Raw genomic sequence first — 13,374 nt, forward strand, 5'->3', positions numbered from 1 at the left:
TGGAGGAAATAGGGCGGTACAAGCAACCAATCAAACTCGAGAACGGCAGACCACAACGCAATGCGAATCAAGGCCAGAGAGAACAAGCTACTAAAATTAGAAGCCGTTGGGGTAACCAATCAACACAAAGGAGCACAGACCACAACGCAACAAAGATCATAAACGTGCCAATAGATTCACTAAATTCGTTACACCTCACGTAGCCAACCGCGTCAGAAGATAACAGATAGCCTTCCTTCCACGCAGGCAAGAAAGAAGTACCCAACCAACTGCGCACTGATGATGTCTCCTCGTATGGTGACGAAACGTTTGCAAGCCAATTGCTAAGCTCGGCGAACAGATCAATGGCGGCCTGATCAACAACCAAGGGTCTGCCTACTCAACTCGTAGCTGCAGAATTAGATATAGGGCTTGTGTGAAATAGTGGCCAAAAGGATGCATTCACAAGACAGGCATATCATGTCAGATCACGAAATACAAGCGAAAAAAATACAGACACCAGTGACACCTATGAAGATTCTTTTTTAACACCATATGGATAATTTATTTGTCGTTTGTTTTATACTACTCATTAGTAGCTCAGGGTTGACGGTAAAACCTTGGCGAGCAGTGGTCAGCGTCTCATGAACCTACCTCATGTATTCGCTCGAAACGAATTCGCAATGAAGTCCAAGTACCAGCCTCTGGAGTCAGTTGGACAGAACTGCCACATGCTCCGAATTCCACAATCTCCAGGTCTTCACAGCAGTCTTGCAAGCATTCTGCAACATAGGGATTAAGTGGACCATGCAGAATAGTCCCCGCTAATGTGGAATGAAACTGGAGCACCAAAAATATTCCGGTGACGTATATTTGATGCTTCCAATCCATTCTCAGTTACAGGAGCAAGTACAGAACTAATCAATACTTCAAACGTTTCGGGAAACCACGTGACTTACTGTCTAGAGCTAGTAAAGACTTGCTGGAGCAGTATGTCACCCTGTCTGAGTATACCGCTCCTATTGTTGCTGTCCTCGATGTCAGATGTACCATTCTGTCTTCCGAATATTATGAACACAATAACAGGCACACAGACAATAACAGTCTATCTGATTTACAGAACATGGAGTGGATCTTTTTTTTGGTTTTATCCTATGCACATGTACCGGCGTACCAGCAAATCCTTTCAGACGAGTGTGTGCCATCACTAATAATGTCACCAGCTGATACTATTGTAACGGTGGATCCTACTGATGAGGCATGCGAGTAGTATGTTTTCTCGTAAATCCGCTTCACGTCTCTTGAAAAGTGAGATCTAATACGGAGTTTGTGGAGTTGTAGCATTTGCTCGCATTTGAGTAACAGTCAATGAATATCCAGGAAAGTTCAGGAAGATGCATGTAAACAAGATGCATATGTGAGTTTTGGCTCCCTGTCCAACAGTCTGTAACTGTTCAGTTGGTGTTTCTTCCTTTCACTATTATTGCTTGTTATTTTTTACGTTCACGAACACGCCTAAAAGTTCAGTCAAGAGATCTGGTCAAGGTAGCAAATGTTCAAGGAGAAAGGGTGCAACCACTAGTTTCTCAACGGTTTTCAAGACGCAAAAAAAGTTTGGCGTGGAAACATACGGGTAAAGACAAGCAGCTGAATAAGGTTAGAACAATACTCAGTCTTTTTTCATAAAGGAAACTACCCACAAGGCTGCTGAAAACTCTTTGACAGCATACGATCGGTTTTGCTCTTCTTGGGTTTCATCACTGCACCTACCTGAGGTGCAGTCGCGGGCTGTCGAAAATTTTTCACCACCTTGTGAGTGGTGACCAACCAACTGGAACATGAGGCGGCCTGTGTGCAGCACGTTCCGTTGAAGGACATCACAAACGAGAGATTCACTGGAGTCTCCAGTGAAAACCAAGTTGATTTGCAAATGAGTGTATTTGTCGCAACGCCCAGGTCACTTCAAGGTGCAGTAAGCGCCAGCATAGTCAAGATTCACGCATCAGGAACAGGGTCTCCTTTATACAAAGTCAGATGTAAAAGTTACCGGCAAGAAATAACACTTAGCGCCATCTACTATTCGTAGGTGGACAGCCCCAAATGGTGAACAATCGCAACTAATTCAATGTGACCCTAGGAAGATCCAGTTTGACAGTAGCCTTTGAGGATTGTTTAAATCAGATAACGTTATTTGAAATGATCATCGGCTGGTGAACGTTCAGCTGTAGCACGAGGGCTGGGATAGTGCCAGGTTGCCCAAGCCTAGACAGGGGAAGTCCAGAGGCGGAGGTGGGATTCGAATCATGGACCTTCCGGTCGCGCTCTCACCACTTGGGCCATCTCGCCCCATCGGCTGGTGAACCAAGAAACCATCATCACGTTTGATGGCACATGGATCTTAGCGTCAGAACCATACTGCGGGTTCTTCTCATTGCGCTCCCATCCGAGTCTATGCTTACGCCCATCCCCGTCGCTCGGCACGTTCTTCTCATTGCGCTCCCATCCGAGTCTTTGCTTACGCCCATTCTGAACAGTTACTAGGTCAGGCTTGATGAAAGACGCCAAAGTTAGTGAATCTCAGACTAAGGAGACGCTTTCCAAGTTTTGCTGCAGCCCGATTATGTCGAGCACCGATCCAGCACCGTACATGACCCAATAGGACTACGGCATAAACACCAAACTCTATGGTTCATCAGAGTTTTCACGATAAAAGATCGTCTGGTAACCATGCCCACAACTTCCGTAACCAGTTCCTGTCATCAACAGGTTATACCGGAGCTGGATACCTGGGGAACTAAGCGTTCTGGAGACATAAGACACCGATTCGAAAGAGGAAAAGTGACAAAGATACACATCGGGACAGTCGGCGCTCCTAAGCGGAACATCATCCTGAGCAGTCGCCATTTCCCCCTTAGTGTTTGCGCACGTATTGTGAATCCGGATCGGAAGGCTGAGATTCCGAGAAAACTTGTAAAATGCGGGATCATTAACCCAATTTTATAGTGTTCGGTACCATGTTGACATCAGCTCTTTCCGTACGCGCTTTCCTCCTTATGGAAATGGTTTGACTTAGTCTTTGGATACTAAGTGGATAACAGAGTGGTGACAGCTGATTCGGGTGTTCTTCATTAGACGAACCCAGAGATGAGGGTGTTTGAGTGAACTCGGCTGAGTACAGGCCAATGTATCAGCCCAAGTATTGGGCCGATAGTTCCTTCTTTCCTTCCTTCATATCTCCAGCCGCTGATGCTGCTGTCTAGAAGTGTGCAGTCAGGCAGTTTCAGCAATTGCTCTCGATGGCTGCAGGATTCGTCCCTCCGTGAAAGGAATCAGGACTCCTAAATAGGTCATGTTATCTGTTGGAAGCGACGAGTTCCTCAGAAATGCAACAGGACTCGACAAAACCCGCGGTATCCTAGTGTGTCGTGATCCAACTAACCATCAGCGATTTCGACTTCTGGACGTTGATCTTCACACAAACTCTCCCCAGCTCGGCCCCAATAGCTCCAAGCTTTGCACACACGAGACACAAGTCAGCGAAGTTAAAGCCCAGTTGTGGCATGCACAACCCTCGAGAATGAGCAGCAGTTTTGGGAACAAGAGGTCTCGCTGCCCTATTTCTACGGTAGTGAACCGTTGAATTAGGCCAAACCGTTGCAGCATTCTCACGGGACGATGGGATGTATCAAACTGGGAAGGATGGTGCTCCAAACGCAAGATAGAATCGAGGGTTTTTGAGCCGTCAGCACATGCCGAGCTGCCGTTAAAAGTAGTAGCTGAGGAGTGACAGAGCGAACCGTTCGACAGTGAATTGGTATCCCAACAAACGTTTTGACGTAGGTGTGTAAGCTAGGGTAAAGGCAGCTGGTGCCCAAAGCTACAGCGATCAGCAAGCACTTTGTGAAAGCATCAGACAAGTGTAGGTGTCACCGTACCTGATCTCAGTTGCTTCGATGAAGTCGGGCTTGAGACCTTCAGAATGAGAGTAAAGTGGATACAACAGAAAGCGGCGGGCAAGACCCGGCTGATAACACCATGTTGAAATGCCCAGCAAGGGCATTGGCAATGAACACGCGAAGTATTCTGGATGTCAGCATGTCCAAACCTGCAGACAAACTGCCCATCAAGTGGATCAAATGGACAAATCCCTCCCCGTAGCTGGTGGCAAGGTCAAACCCAAATTTGGTGACAACACTGTATGTCAGTTGGCTATTTACGTGCTTTTTTAGACAGAAGGTACCCATATAAAGTACTTTTCGGCTACAGTCTGCTTTGTATAGTTACTTCCATGACCCAGTAGACGCTGCATCTTTCCGCCTCCGTATGCGTTTGTGTGTGTGTGTGTGTGTGTGTGTGGAAGCGTACAGAGTGCGTGGATGTCCAGAAGCGGCATGACTTGCTCCGGTGTCATGACTACAAACTACAACCTTCGAAGGAAGCCCCAAGGTGAACACTGGGGAGGGAACCATCATGGTTGGCTTCCAAGGGTAACACAGTATAGTTTGTGTGAACTAGGTGAATCAGATGAATGTCAGCCAGTAGGTCAAGGTTCGGACAGATGTTCTTGCCAGTAGTATTGATACCGATAGCCTCTCAACCAGGAAAATATTGCTTTATTCTCAAAAACAGTGCGGTTTGCATAGCACAAGATGGATAATACTTGTCAGATAGGCGAAGGAGTGACTTTGACTCTTGTTGCGACCAGTTTGCACCGCAAGTCTTCACTCAGACAAGTTCATCTGCTCAGTGGGATGTGTGTCTTGGTGGCATTAACCCAGGCCAAGCTTCGTCAGAAACCGGCAGGAACACCCGGTAGAGGCGAGCTTGCTGACCATATTTATGCCGTCCTACATGGACGTGAATTCGACGGTCAGCTACGAAGCCATTTTTCGCTTTGCAGCGTTCGCCACGGTCCTCAGAGGTGAGTCAGAATACTCTTGCCTGGGTATTGGTGGAAACTAGTGCAGACGCACTAGTCTATTCGCGTTGTTCACCGTCAAAAGCAACCAGTACGATGAAACCAGGTAGGCCGGCAAGCCCTGCCAACTGAACAGTTACAGACTATTGTTTACAAAAACTGAATATCCATCCTCTCTTTGAACGCGTATTCCTGGACTTTTCTGGATATTCATTGACTGTTGCTCAAATCCAAGCAAATGCTGCAAAGCAACCCCACAAATTCCGTAATAGATCTGACTTTTCAAGAGACGCAAAGAGGATTTGCGAGAAAACATGCTACTCGCATACTACTCAGTAGTATCACCGTAGCACCACGACCACATTCGGAACACCGTCTCCTGAGGGGGAAATTAGTCAAATTCAGAAATACCTCAGATACATGCTGCCTAGTATCTCTTTCAGCTAATTTTCTTTGTTCAAACTTGAAATATCTCGTCACGAAGAAGCCAGTCATCCCCCACTTGAGTCAAATCTGGGAACACTGAAGCGAGTGGAGTTGATAATCTGCCGATTACACAAACAGAAACTCAGATAGAGTTTCGTCTGAACTGTGTGTAAGAAGGATGCCTTAATAAGTTCAGTCTCCAAGATTCAAAGGTCTATGTTGGACGTGGAAAAAATGGTGAACACAATGTGAGTGGATTCTGGACCACTTTCGTGCTTCATTCCTAAGGATCAAATATGACATTCCATAGTTATTTTGACCACGTATTGCAATACTGGCTTCTGTTTCAAGGAATGGTTGAACAGTTTTACAAACGAGAATACAAACCAGATCTCCTCCTATTGGAAAGTAATCGAGAAACATGGAAAGAAAGATTACTGCTACTGTATTCTATACCTGTGAGCCCTTCAAAACATCCATCCTGCAACGTAACAGAAGTATGCGTACACTTTCCATGTCACAGGGCATCTAGGATGAGGCAATCGCCCTACAAATGCCGATAGTGACTAGGATTTTGGAAACCGTTCTCAAACCAATCAAAAAAGCTGTTCGTTGAAGGGGAGCTTGGGCTTCGATTATCCGGCCAACAAGGCTCTTCTGTTTTAGCCAATACTTGAGTTTAAAACAACAAGTGACTTTGAACAAACAAGGACTAATCGATCCACTTTCTCATCTGGGACGAACATACTGAATATCCGATGAAACAGGTGAACAGAGCTGCTTGTGATCTAAGAAACTGAAGTCTGTCTAAAGTTAATCGGGTCTTTTCTGTTCGATTTTTGAGATTACAACGACAACTCACCGTCTAATTCCTGGTGGAAACCAGGAATAAGTGTACACAAATCTATCATGCCGCCTAGGATTTAAGAGTACAAAGATCTCACGCGTGTAACTCACTTTAAGAAGTGCATCTGATACATAAACTCCATAGCAGCTTTCCTCGATGGCCTCAATTCAGTATCGAGTCGTTGCTGGAAGAAAGCAACCCTCCAACTCCGGACATCAGACATGGGACGCCAGCCAGCATATTAGCACCAGCACAAGATATGCATATACCTAAACTATCACGTTTGATGGATCAATGCGACTGGTTTCTCGGTCACCTCGAAACCCACTGACTGCTCTGGCTGATTCAGGCGACTGAATTGAGGACTTCCTAGTCAGGTGTCGCCGCAGGCGCTCCAGATCTACTAGAAAACTGTTGACTACTTGTAAGTAGGTGGTTTCGAAATTGTAGAATTCACATCCAAAACATTATTTCAAACATTCCTGCAACTACCCTTCTCTTCAGTCTACACGGACAAACGGGACAGGCACTGGGGGTATTCCACTCTCTTTTGTGCTTCTCAGCCGTTCATATCCGAGGCCGGGATTTGGACCTCGGATCTCTAACGTGTGAGATGGGAGTGTTAGCGGCATTCAAACAGTGCACGCTAGATTTCATTTGCAAACTAATGTGGTTGTGCGGGAGACTCACCTGGAACCCATCAGATTCTCTCGTTAGTGATGATTCTAACTGAGTGTGCTGCACCAGGCCACCTCTTATTTTATTAGGTACGAAATTCCAGATATTGCGATACATGTATAGACGTGATACACTACTTATAAGGTTGCTGAAAACTCGATAGCCCACGACAGGTTTCGCCTTCTTGGAGCTCCTTACTATTGGCTATTTCCCTTATCTATGAGAGTAGGGAAAAAGCCTAAAAGAGGGGAAGATATTTGGGGCCCGCGAACAAGGCTAAAGACATACGGAACATCGATTCGTGTATCACCTGACTAGGAAATGTCATGATGTACGGAACACTGTTGAGACAGACTGGTGACATAGGCTCCAGGCATTGTTCTTCCTACAGGTTTCTTTATCGCGTACAAACCACTGACCAGCTTTGACACCCCAAACGGATACAATCACGTTTCGAAACTGTATAGCGAAACCTAGAGGATTCCCCTCCGAGGACGGGTATTCCTCTGTGGTGTAGTGTGTGCTGCATATGGCAGCATATGGCACAGGTTAGTGGTAGTCTGTAAGACCTGAGAATAGAAAAGCTCACCATCCACTGTACCCTAGGAATGCATTGATTTTTCTAACGAAACGATTATTCACGTGTTTTTTGCCTCTCATCCTTGGAATTTCCCACTTCCGAGGGCTAGCGAGGAAGGATATTCCACACCCATGTGACGTTCGGGGGCGAGATGACTTAGTGGTTAGGGCGCAAATTTACTGATCGGAATATCCGCGGTTCAAACCCGACCTCTGCATTGCGACTTCTCCTTTCTAGGCTTGAGCAACCTGGCAGCATTCCAGTTCTCAGTTGGCGTGGTAGCTGGGCACCGAAAGGGTGCTACAGCTGGGAGATCCCACAGCAGTTCTCAGTAGTCTCCTACGAAGCACTAAGTCAGGAGTAGGATGCTATTCGACTCATCCGCATGGAGGGGATAACTGTCCTCCGAGAAGAATATTGTCAAATGTTGACTAACAGAGAACGCCATTGTGAAGTGCCCAAGAAAGTAGCTCTTCTCCCGAAAGGTGGATTATGTCTCAGAAAAATCGAAGACGCATATTTGATCATCGGTATTCGCTCTTCATTCAGTATGCCCGGTTCTCCCAAAAGCGGTTACAGATGGTAGAGTCGTACACAATCGGGATGCACCCACTCGAGTTACTTACTACAGCTGATTAAAAGAAAATGTAAGTGAGTGGATTGGGCCGAATCTCCTCATAACTCGTCCCGAATGCTGGTTGCCATCGTCTTTCTCGTTTGCTGTATCACAATCACAGCGATTCTGGACCCTCAACTATTTGTTTATGTTGACGGTCTTACGATGCGTATATGCTTAAACAAACGGAGCTACCAACGATTCCATTCCCCACCTTCCTGAGTTGTGACAGGTTATGCTGGTTATTGAGCACAGGCAGACGACCTTAAGACATTTTCACAAAGGACACTACTCACAAGGTTGCTGAAAGCCCTTCGACAGCCCACGATCGGTTTCGCCCTTCTTGGGGCTCATCAGGTAGGCGCAGTCCCCGCGTTCCCGTCAACCTTATGATCTACAGTTACAGACTATTGTTTACAAAAACTGAATATCCATCCTCTCTTTGAACGCGTATTCCTGGACTTTTCTGGATATTCATTGACTGTTGCTCAAATCCAAGCAAATGCTGCAAAGCAACCCCACAAATTCCGTAATAGATCTGACTTTTCAAGAGACGCAAAGAGGATTTGCGAGAAAACATACTACTCGCATACTACTCAGTAGTATCACCGTAGCACCATGACCACATTCGGAACACCGTCTAGGGGAAGGGAAATTAGTCAAATTCAGAAATACCTCAGATACATGCTGCCTAGTATCTCTTTCAGCTAATTTTCTTTGTTCAAACTTATCTCGTGACGTCACGAAGAAGCCAGTCATCCCCCACTTGAGTCAAATCTGGGAACACTGAAGCGAGTGGAGTTGATAATCTGCCGATTACACAAACAGAAACTCAGATAGAGTTTCGTCTGAACTGTGTGTAAGAAGGATGCCTTAATAAGTTCAGTCTCCAAGATTCAAAGGTCTATGTTGGACGTGGAAAAAATGGTGAACACAATGTGAGTGGATTCTGGACCACTTTCGTGCTTCATTCCTAAGGATCAAATATGACATTCCATAGTTATTTTGACCACGTATTGCAATACTGGCTTCTGTTTCAAGGAATGGTTGAACAGTTTTACAAACGAGAGTACGAACCAGATCTCCTCCTATTGGAAAGTACTCGAGAAACGTGGAAAGAAAGATTACTGCTACTGTATTCTATACCTGTGGGCCCTTCAAAACATCCATCCTGCAACATAACAGAAGTATGCGTACACTTTCCATGTCACAGGGCATCTAGGATGAGACAATCGCCCTACAAATGCCGATAGTGACTAGGATTTTGGAAACCGTTCTCAAACCAATCAAAAAAGCTGTTCGTTGAAGGGGAGCTTGGGCTTCGATTATCCGGCCAACAAGGCTCTTCTGTTTTAGCCAATACTTGAGTTTAAAACAACAAGTGACTTTGAACAAACAAGGACTAATCGATCCACTTTCTCATCTGGGACGAACATACACAAGGCTCTTCTGTTTTAGCCAATACTTGCGTTTAAAACAACTGGTGACTTTGAACAAACAAAGACTAATCGATCCGATTTCACATCTGGGACGAACATATTGAATATCCGATGAAACAGGTGAACAGAGCTGCTTGTGATCTAAGAAACTGAGGTCTGTCTAAAGTTAATCGGGTCTTTTCTGTTCAATTTTTGAGATTACAACGACAACTCACGGTCTAATTCCTGGTGGAAACCAGGAATAAGTGTACACAAATCTATCATGCCGCCTAGGATTTAAGAGTACAAAGATCTCACGCGTGTAACTCACTTTAAGAAGTGCATCTGATACATAAACTCCATAGCAGCTTTCCTCGATGGCCTCAATTCAGTATCGAGTCGTTGCTGGAAGAAAGCAACCCTCCAACTCCGGACATCAGACATGGGACGCCAGCCAGCATATTAGCACCAGCACAAGATATGCATATACCTAAACTATCACGTTTGATGGATCAATGCGACTGGTTTCTCGGTCACCTCGAAACCCACTGACTGCTCTGGCTGATTCAGGCGACTGAATTGAGGACTTCCTAGTCAGGTGTCGCCGCAGGCGCTCCAGATCTACTAGAAAACTGTTGACTACTTGTAAGTAGGTGGTTTCGAAATTGTAGAATTCACATCCAAAACATTATTTCAAACATTCCTGCAACTACCCTTCTCTTCAGTCTACACGGACAAACGGGACAGGCACTGGGGGTATTCCACTCTCTTTTGTGCTTCTCAGCCGTTCATATCCGAGGCCGGGATTTGGACCTCGGATCTCTAACGTGTGAGATGGGAGTGTTAGCGGCATTCAAACAGTGCACGCTAGATTTCATTTGCAAACTAATGTGGTTGTGCGGGAGACTCACCTGGAACCCATCAGATTCTCTCGTTAGTGATGATTCTAACTGAGTGTGCTGCACCAGGCCACCTCTTATTTTATTAGGTACGAAATTCCAGATATTGCGATACATGTATAGACGTGATACACTACTTATAAGGTTGCTGAAAACTCGATAGCCCACGACAGGTTTCGCCTTCTTGGAGCTCCTTACTATTGGCTATTTCCCTTATCTATGAGAGTAGGGAAAAAGCCTAAAAGAGGGGAAGATATTTGGGGCCCGCGAACAAGGCTAAAGACATACGGAACATCGATTCGTGTATCACCTGACTAGGAAATGTCATGATGTACGGAACACTGTTGAGACAGACTGGTGACATAGGCTCCAGGCATTGTTCTTCCTACAGGTTTCTTTATCGCGTACAAACCACTGACCAGCTTTGACACCCCAAACGGATACAATCACGTTTCGAAACTGTATAGCGAAACCTAGAGGATTCCCCTCCGAGGACGGGTATTCCTCTGTGGTGTAGTGTGTGCTGCATATGGCAGCATATGGCACAGGTTAGTGGTAGTCTGTAAGACCTGAGAATAGAAAAGCTCACCATCCACTGTACCCTAGGAATGCATTGATTTTTCTAACGAAACGATTATTCACGTGTTTTTTGCCTCTCATCCTTGGAATTTCCCACTTCCGAGGGCTAGCGAGGAAGGATATTCCACACCCATGTGACGTTCGGGGGCGAGATGACTTAGTGGTTAGGGCGCAAATTTACTGATCGGAATATCCGCGGTTCAAACCCGACCTCTGCATTGCGACTTCTCCTTTCTAGGCTTGAGCAACCTGGCAGCATTCCAGTTCTCAGTTGGCGTGGTAGCTGGGCACCGAAAGGGTGCTACAGCTGGGAGATCCCACAGCAGTTCTCAGTAGTCTCCTACGAAGCACTAAGTCAGGAGTAGGATGCTATTCGACTCATCCGCATGGAGGGGATAACTGTCCTCCGAGAAGAATATTGTCAAATGTTGACTAACAGAGAACGCCATTGTGAAGTGCCCAAGAAAGTAGCTCTTCTCCCGAAAGGTGGATTATGTCTCAGAAAAATCGAAGACGCATATTTGATCATCGGTATTCGCTCTTCATTCAGTATGCCCGGTTCTCCCAAAAGCGGTTACAGATGGTAGAGTCGTACACAATCGGGATGCACCCACTCGAGTTACTTACTACAGCTGATTAAAAGAAAATGTAAGTGAGTGGATTGGGCCGAATCTCCTCATAACTCGTCCCGAATGCTGGTTGCCATCGTCTTTCTCGTTTGCTGTATCACAATCACAGCGATTCTGGACCCTCAACTATTTGTTTATGTTGACGGTCTTACGATGCGTATATGCTTAAACAAACGGAGCTACCAACGATTCCATTCCCCACCTTCCTGAGTTGTGACAGGTTATGCTGGTTATTGAGCACAGGCAGACGACCTTAAGACATTTTCACAAAGGACACTACTCACAAGGTTGCTGAAAGCCCTTCGACAGCCCACGATCGGTTTCGCCCTTCTTGGGGCTCATCAGGTAGGCGCAGTCCCCGCGTTCCCGTCAACCTTATGATCTACTTGAACCCAAATTGGATTGTCTTCGAGAAATACACTCATTTGCAAATCAATTTGGTTGAGCCTCTCGTGAAAACCAAATCGATTTGATAATGAGTGTATTTCTCGAAGACCATAGGACATGTTTGGGAGTGCACCTGTTTTTTTTCTACGAATACAATGAAATCCAGTATTCATCGCTTGCTTACTTTGCATCCAGTCCCTTCTGTTTTTTTGTGTTACACTGCTTCCCAAACTCGACGCACATAGATGACGTCAGCCACGAGAACTCGAGGTCAAAATTGTTCAAACTGGTTTGTCTTTGTGACGGCAACAATAGTACATTCTTCAACGTCCTAGGTCACCGCAAGGTGTTTGTTTACCTGACACCTGACATTAGAGTGACTCACGTACAAGAGCAACCATGAAAAACCAAAAGAAAACAGCAATTCAAACTTTTCTGAGGTGAAACCCTCGATTGTTTCGAGTGTGTCACAGTCATGTGATGAGTCTCTCGCACAATCATCTGTTGCAAGATGCTTAGGTGTACGGTCCATTCCGCACACATTGGTATGCAGTTGATTGTAAACAATTGTGTACTTTGAAGTCGGCACGTTCTCGTACGTGGAATGCGAATGTGTCCGTCCCCGATGTCAACAGGTGGATAGATCCGACTGCACTTTATGCACGTGACAGAGGAGCGGTTGCACTCACACCGGGAAGGCCACACACAATTTGTTTAATCGATATGAGAGATCAGACAACGCGTACAATTATGCTGCTTCTTATTATGGACGTAATGCACTACTCATAAGGCTGCTGAGAACTTTTCAACAGCCCACGATTGGTTTCGCTTCTCTTGAAGCTCATCAGGTAGGCGCCATCCCCGAGTTTCCGTCAACCCGGTGTCCTACTTGGGAACACTATAAACAGGAGATTTATCTGGGTCTCCGATCATAACCTAATCGGAATCCAAGTGTGTGCATTTCGCTATACTGTTTCTCCTCTAGATGAAGAACACTCAGGCTGCAGAACAGAAAACTCGAAGGTAGATCGCGCATGATGTAACCTCGTGACTACGGCTTGTATGAGTTGTGATAGCCTATCGTCACTGTAGGGGGTGAGATGGCCCAAGTCGTGAGAGCGCGAATTCATTGACCGGCCCGTGGTTCGAACCCGACCTCTGTCTCTCTCTCCCTCTCGACTTCCCTGTCTAGGCTTGGGCAACCTGGCAGTATCCCAGCCCTTCGGGTGGCATGACAGCTAGGCACCGAAAGGGTGCTACAGGTGAACGATCGTCGGTGTGGTGTCTTGCTGTGAGGCTGTTTTAGGTGCGATATGTCTAACCAAAAGAATCCGTGGTAGTAAATTTCAAGTAAAGTTAAGGCATAACAACAAAACATAGATTCACCGCTCTGGGGAACGGTAGAGGTAGAAACCACA

General features: G+C 45.9%; 1 protein-coding gene across 1 annotated transcript in view; it reads right to left on the reverse strand.

The window, feature by feature from the left end:
* T265_12927 (hypothetical protein) overlaps positions 1-870 on the reverse strand; it is a gene marked incomplete at both ends in the record, with an annotated part of 14,881 nt that extends 14,011 nt beyond the window's left edge. The window contains one exon of the mRNA XM_009166295.1: positions 634-870. Within this exon, the coding sequence (XP_009164559.1) occupies positions 634-870 (237 nt within the window). The remainder of the gene's footprint in view (positions 1-633) is intronic.
* Positions 871-13,374: the final 12,504 nt, after the last annotated feature.

This window comes from Opisthorchis viverrini (genome assembly GCF_000715545.1).
Source record: "Opisthorchis viverrini unplaced genomic scaffold opera_v5_24, whole genome shotgun sequence".
NCBI lineage: Eukaryota > Metazoa > Platyhelminthes > Trematoda > Opisthorchiida > Opisthorchiidae > Opisthorchis > Opisthorchis viverrini.